This window comes from Gossypium raimondii, chromosome 13 (genome assembly GCF_025698545.1).
Source record: "Gossypium raimondii isolate GPD5lz chromosome 13, ASM2569854v1, whole genome shotgun sequence".
In the NCBI taxonomy this organism is placed as follows: domain Eukaryota; kingdom Viridiplantae; phylum Streptophyta; class Magnoliopsida; order Malvales; family Malvaceae; genus Gossypium; species Gossypium raimondii.
The window spans coordinates 698,534-705,940 of record NC_068577.1 but is presented as its reverse complement, the minus strand read 5'-3'; the positions used below and the strand labels follow the sequence as shown (position 1 = coordinate 705,940).

General features: G+C 30.8%; 1 protein-coding gene across 1 annotated transcript; it reads right to left on the bottom strand.

Moving 5' to 3' along the window:
* Positions 1–3,177: 3,177 nt before the first annotated feature.
* On the bottom strand, positions 3,178–6,498 carry LOC105783410 (uncharacterized). The gene is made up of 8 exons (XM_012608851.2): positions 5,968–6,498; positions 5,003–5,150; positions 4,748–4,898; positions 4,490–4,615; positions 4,310–4,390; positions 4,014–4,206; positions 3,670–3,940; positions 3,178–3,594 (listed from the first exon to the last, which is right to left on the bottom strand). The coding sequence occupies exons 1-8, from the start codon at positions 6,163–6,165 to the stop codon at positions 3,338–3,340; spliced, it is 1,425 nt and encodes a 474-aa protein (XP_012464305.1). The 5' UTR covers positions 6,166–6,498; the 3' UTR covers positions 3,178–3,337.
* Between the last annotated feature and the right edge of the window lie 909 nt (positions 6,499–7,407).

The following is a 7,407-nucleotide window of genomic DNA, read 5'->3' as shown; positions in this document are numbered from 1 at the left end:
TCCATTATCGGTATTTCACTTGTAAAAGTGGGAATATATGCAATAAGTTTGAAGTCACTTTAAAGCAAAACAAACGCGGATAGGAAGGATGGGGTAAATGCCTTTTGGTTTAATTGTACTCTCAGTCCCTGTTTTCTTTAGAATTTTAAATTTTTATTTGGTAAAAGTATCATGGAGGTTCCTGCATTAGGAGTCATATTGTATGTTGCCCCCTTTACTCAAAAAATGAGCAAATTAGTTCCTATATGTTATGTCAAAGAGAAAATCAATCTTTTCTGTTAAAAGTTTCATCCATTCTTACTGTTGAAAAATTGGCATGGTTGATAGAATTGCCAAAAAATTGCACATGGAGTGCCACAAGTACCTATTCTAGCGTACATAAACTAATTTTTAATAGTAGATATAGTTGAAATTTTTAGTAGATGGATCAAAATGCTCTTTGATCTAATGGAAATGACTAATTTACCTAATTTTTTAGTAAATGGGACAAAATACAATCTGACTCTTAGTATAATGGCCTCCATGATACTTTTACCATTTTAGATATTTTACTTTTACTTTTATAATAGCTTATATTATTTTTTAAACTAGTTTTTCATAACAATCATTTATCTCAAATTTTGCATTTTGCCCTTTACTCAAAAAGTAAGAAAATTAGTCCTTGTACATTATATCAATAAGCAAATTAGTTATTTCTATTAAAATTTCATTTATTTGTAGTGTTAAAAATAGTATGCCTCACAGAATAACCAAATAATAACACGTAGCGTGACATATGTACGTCATGCTTACGTACAAAGACCAATTTTTAACAATAAAAAATAGATGAAATATTAACAGAATCACCAATTTACTCTTTAATTAAACATATAATGATTAATTTACCTATTTTTGAGAAGAAGGGACAAAATGTAATCTGACTCCTACTACAAGAGTCTCTATGATATTTTTACCAGTTATAGTTGTATAACATCCATCTCTTTATAACGGCCAAAATCTTAACAAACAAATGAGATTATAAAAACGAGGGTTGACCATATATGCTATTCATTAAACTTTTAATATTAAAATGACTTGTATTCAAAGTTCAACAGAAATTCATTAACCATGTTATGAATTAAATGTTAAATTTTAAAAGTTCAAAGAATATAAGGACTGAAATCAAAATTTAACCCTTTTTTAAAAAAACTACCAAACTTATTGAATACATCTTTTAACAACTTCAAATTCTGTTATTATTACCACCACTTTTATGACAAAGAAAAAGGGTGACGAAGCACGTGATTTTATTACAGTAAATAAAAACAAAATATTATTATTATTATTATTATTATTATTATTATTATTAATTGATCAATTATAACATCATATCTCATCACCGACAACCATCTTTTTCCTTTGTTTAGAATTTCATAATAAGCTTTACCTTATACGATAATTAATACAATATATTATTATTTTAATATTTTAAATTAAAAATTTGATTGAGTTTTAATTGATATGAGTATTATTGTCAATATAGGAAGACGTGGATTCGAGTGCATCAAGCGCATTATCCTCTTATTTATAGTTTGATAATTCTAGATATTATGTAAAAAAAATAGATATGATCAGAATTTATAATAAGATTGTTAAAAAATATTTTTAACAAAAAATACATTTAATATATATTACTTTTATATTTTTAATATTTAATTGTTTATATTATATTTATATGATAAAGTAGTTATAAAACACAACAAACAAACAAACAAAAAAGAGGCTATGTTTCATAATCATTCATTGCATGGCCCATTGCATTCTTGTTCTTCCATCACACTCAAGTCGAGTTCAACTCACACCACAACTGAGTGCATTTACGTCATCCAATCAAGTTTTATTGAGTTGAATTTTGTTAAATTCATTCGAATGAAAGGAAATTTGATTCGTGAGTTGAATAAATTTATTTGAAATAAATCAATTCATATATAAACATGGAAAATAAGTTGTATAATATTTATTGGTAGATTGATTTATTTGGCCCTTTGACTTAAAAAAAATAAGTTATTTTAGTCATCTGTTTAAATTTTTTTTAGTTCTTAAATTTACGTTATTTGTCAAATTATTAAAAATAGACTTAGCAGTAACTGAATTTAGGCATTAAATGTCCAAAGTATCGATACTCCTTCAAATGTATCGATACATTTTGTTGTAAGAATCATAATACTCTAATTTTTACACCTCCAACGACTCAATTCATTTTCAAACATTCCCAAGGGCCGAAAATCAATGAGATGCTATAAATACCAGCTTTCAAAGCTTTTACAACAACAAGAGAGATTATAAGAGATCAAACATTAAAAAAAAAATCTATTTCCAACCATTTGTGCTTAAATTTTTCATCCTTTTCTTACAAATACTTGTGAGCATTTATTATATTTTCCAACGTTTGTGTCTTAAAAATTGAATAGAAATCTTAAAAGAGTTGTTAGGTTAAATCTTATTGTCAAAGATTTATCAAATTAGTAAATTTAAAAAAATCCTGATCGTGAAAAGCTACCTTAGTGGAATAGGCAACCGAGGCTAAACCACCCTCTTGACTATTTTGGTTAATCGATTGAGCTAACAATTTTGAAAAAAAAAATTAAATTAAATTAAAATAGAACAATTTTTTAACTCTCTCTCCTACCTCCGCACGTTCTCTCACAACGTGAAGAAAGAGGCGGAGAAAAAGGTGAATTCCCAAGATGACTATAACAAGTGAAGCTGCGGTCGTTTGTATTAAAAAACAAACACCAGCACCTGGTCTATGTCCCCATCTTGCATACCAGCCAATCTTTGAGAATGTACATATAAACAGTACAGTTTGCCATAGAAACTCGAAACCTACATTCAACTTAACACCACTCATCCTTGTAACATATTAGGCAGTATTACCTTTTCTACTGAAGAACTAATTTAATAGTAGAATTTGAATAAAGTACTGGCAAATTTGTGCTTCAAGGGCCGCAGTGATAAACAAAAGCTTTTGCCAGATATAGGGGTTGACAATAGAGTAAATTTCAAACATTAAATATATATATACCTGATATTTTGGACTAAAATATCTAATGGAATGATAGTTTAGATACCAAAATGGGACCAAAAAAAAAAGCTGAGGTACCAAATTGGGAAAATTGGTATAGTTAGAGGACCAAATTGTGAATAAAGCCTAATAATAATATCATTTAGAGCAGAAACTAAATGAATTTTCGATACAATAATAGTTAATAATGGTACAGTTCCATGACAATCACAATGCCCCAATTCACAAACCACTCAACTAATATTACATAACATCCTAACCAAAATCAAACCCTTAGTTAGACCACACATGAACTAGACCGTACCTATTACCCGTATATATCTCGTTGCGTTCTTCGTCATAGAAAAGTGCAGTTATATCTTCCAATGCTTCTGCGACCCTGCTTCTAATTCTCGACGCGTTGCTCTGCGTTTTTGAACTGCAACCACATTTGTCACTGCAGCTGCATTGTTCTTCAACTGGGAAACTGTTGCTTGCTCGTATTTTGGCGAGACATTTCCCGGTCAATATATTGCTGATATTAATGGAGCCTGTCACACGAGGAGTGTCAAACAAATTCATTGTATGCACGCATAATGGTGAAACAAATTTAAAAAAATACGAACCATTTCCTTCAGACAATGGATCATCAGAATCAGCCTTGCAGTAAGAGATAATAAGATCTTGATCACTTGTGATGTATATATTATTGGTGTTGCAGTCAGGATGCCATAAAAGGTGATCTTCAAATGAAGTTACAAGTTCTCCACGGAAGTTCCACACGGCCACTGTCCGATTTCTAAATGTAAGGAATAACTGGTTTTCATACAGAAATATAAATGCTGATGGGGTCATGAATTCATTTTTGCTAACTTCTGTTAGCTCAGCATTGCGTACCTGCATGATTGCAGTTTAGATTTTTTTGCTTTCGAGCTTTTCTATTTTTGGAATGGTTACAAAAGATACTTACATCGAGAATCTGGAGGTTTTCATTTTCCTGCTTCACAAGAAGCTTTTCATTGAACTGTTCGATGAAATCCACTTTCTTATTCCGGTGAAGAAGATGACTAAAAGATTTAAGAACAGTACCATCCTCTATTGAAAGAATCTTAAGAGGAACATGGCCGCCAACTTTAGTGAAAATCAATAACATAATCCCTGGGCTGTCAAAAATAAACAAAGGAAATAAAGTCAATTACATAAAGTGACACTATCAAAGCAAAACGGCACAATCAAAGCATATAACCATCATGAAAGGAGCATTACCTGATCTTAATCTCTTGAACATTTCTATCTGATATGGAGTATAACATTGTATAATTCTTTAGGTCAAACACCTTGTATATGCTGATAAAAATAAAAAACAGTATGTATCAAACTCAGGAATCTAGTTAAAGATCCAGTTATATTTTAGCCTAAAAGAACATTCAATAGGTGAGTACTTACCTATCCTGTGCAGAATATGTGAGTACCTTCCCATTTACATCATCAAACTCAACAAAACCTGGCCACTTCAATGACTCAGATTCAAAAAGAGCAAAGCCAGCATCAGGTTGACCTCTCCGTATGTATCTGTCGAGGAATCAGAAGTATTGTTTCAGAAAGAAAACATCCCCAAATGCAGGAATTTCCCCCTTTTTCTCTTTTTAGATAAAATCAGGATAAGACAAGGGTTTTGTAAGAGGTTATAAAAGATAGACATACTCGATCCTTGTGCTTCTACATTTCAAGGAGCTGAAATTGTCAGAAGCATAAACTGAGACTGTGATAAGTGAGTCATTGTTTTTATTATAAAACAAGCTCCGTATAACTTCATCAGCAGTGACATTTAGGAAGCATATTCTTTGATTAGTCTCTGCAACCAACAACAATAAATAAAAAGATCTCAAATTTAATTCTTGATGCAAAAGAAAAGAGACCATCCAAAACAAGTTTAGAAGTGTACAGCACAGTTCCCACCTCGGCTAAATGCTGCACAAACACCCGATTGAGCAAGAGCAAAGACAATGTCTCGTGCAGCCACAATCTCTATAATCTTTGACCTCTTCCTCAGAAATGGTAATACCATCGAACAATGTCCTTTCGGATCATGAGTATCATATTCCTCCTATATATACATATGCAACATATCAGCAACAGGAATTTATTAAGCAAGCTCAACAAGAACAGCACTGCAAAGATCTACCCCATGACTACACAAGTAACAGATCATCCATTGACTTTGAAATTAATCCTTTTGCTTGATAGACTTCGAGCAAAACAAAGGAAAGAAATGCCCTTTTATGCTTTCCTACTTAATATCGAAATAAATACAAAGATCACTGTTCAACCAAAGAAGAACCAGTTTAAATAGCATCAAATAGAAACGAAACATCTAAGTTAAGTATTCAAGCTTATATTACTTAAATTCCTCAATTCAGCTTTATCATTCAAGGTAATTTTAAAATCGACATCAGGAACCTTTGACACAAAAATTCCTAGGTTTGAAGCCTTTTTCTTTTGATTTTAATCATATTAAAAACTTAAACAGCCATAAATATAAAAAGCATCAAAATTTCAAAAACAACGAAATTGGTTCAGGCTTGTAGGAATAATAAGGTAAATCGAAAGGGTAGCGTTCCAATCTAGCCATCTAGTATAAACCAAATCTATGACTGTGATTAGAGCGTACACTATTAAACAGAGATTATGTTTATTAAAACAATTTGAACACTAATGATGCAAAGGATTTACTCCCTTTATTCCTACCACAATTAAAATGGTCATTTCTTTCGGAGCATGAAAACCTCAACTGAGATCTTATATTCGAAAACCTAATTTCAAATAAATAGAACACAGAGAATCAAACTTAAATTGCTAAAATTGTGCAATAGCAAAAGGACTTAAGTAACAAGGTTAGGTTAAATAAGTAAAAAAGAAAGAACCTGCAAGCGGATGTTACGGAAACGCTCCTGGGCGTCGGTGATGGAGAAAGCACGGTGTCGCTTTGAACAAATTTCTCTTCGTTGAAGCTTCTTGACGCTGTTAACAAACCCATCCGCTCTCCCTCTTTTCTTCGATGCGACTATTCTCCGTCCGCTACAAGGCCTTGGGCTAACCGCTAATCTCCGCCCACCATCCATATCTTTCCCTTTTTTTGTGGTTCTCTCCTTCGAATCTAAGTAAGGTCTACACAAAAAACCCTAATTCAGCAAACACCCAATAGTCGCTGGTGGTGGTGGTGCTGCCAGTTGAGCACCCATCAAAATTAACAGCCACCGCCGCCGCCTCCACCGCCTAAAACCTCCAAATCTAGGGCTTGCTTAGTACTATTATGTACAGCAAGCGATTATGTAGTGCGTACCGGAAGGTAAAGATGTAATTTTTCTTCTTATCTTCTCCTTTCTATCTCAGATTCCCGTTAGCATACCGTTTCGATCTCCTTTTCAATTTTCGAATTGGAAATGAATAAACTAAATAAATTAATCATATTTATATTCAAATATACTGCCGCTGTATAGAGTTTTATATTAGATTTAAGCCATTTTTACATGGGTTAATGTGTAAATTAAAATTTCAAATTTTGTTTGAAAAAAGTTTTACTTTTTTATATTTTATTTTGCTTCATCTTAAGATAAATTTATTATTATATTTTAACTTTGTATTAATTTTTCTCTTTTATTTTTCTAATTTTCTCTCTTTCATTTTTCTTCATATAATTATTTTAACATCTCTTTTATGCTTAATGATGTAGAAGAGAAGCCTTGCCAGACTAATCTACGTGAGGTGGCTGAGACAATTACATATAAACCGAACTGAATTAGTATTAATTAAAATTTTAATTATTTTACGGTTAAGCGAAATTTTTTATTTTTGTTAAAATAAGTATAAAACGTATAAAAAATAAATTGATAATGTTCATTTGACTGAATTATCTAAATTAACGAATTAAAACTACACATAATTTGTATTATTAATTATTAATTTTGGTTAATTCGATTAATTAATAACTAAACTTTTAAATAATCCTTAACGATCTCCGACTGACTTTGTAATTTTTATTTCATGTTGTTTTAAGTTTTTTAATTTTAATTAATAAACATATTGTTTTAAAAAATTATTTTAATTTTAGTCCAAAATTTTGTTATTAGCCTCAATACTTTGCAAAAGTTGTAGATTTAGTCTGTGTACTTTTATTTGATCTATTTTAACCCTATACTTATTGAATCGGTCACTTTTAATTTTTATACTTTTCAAATTCTAAAATTTTAAACTTGATCCAAACAATAGCAATTAAATCTATTTGGTTAAATTAAATTACTAATCTTGTACTATGAGTACAATTATAGATTTAGTCTATTTTCTCCAACTGGATCATTCTAAGT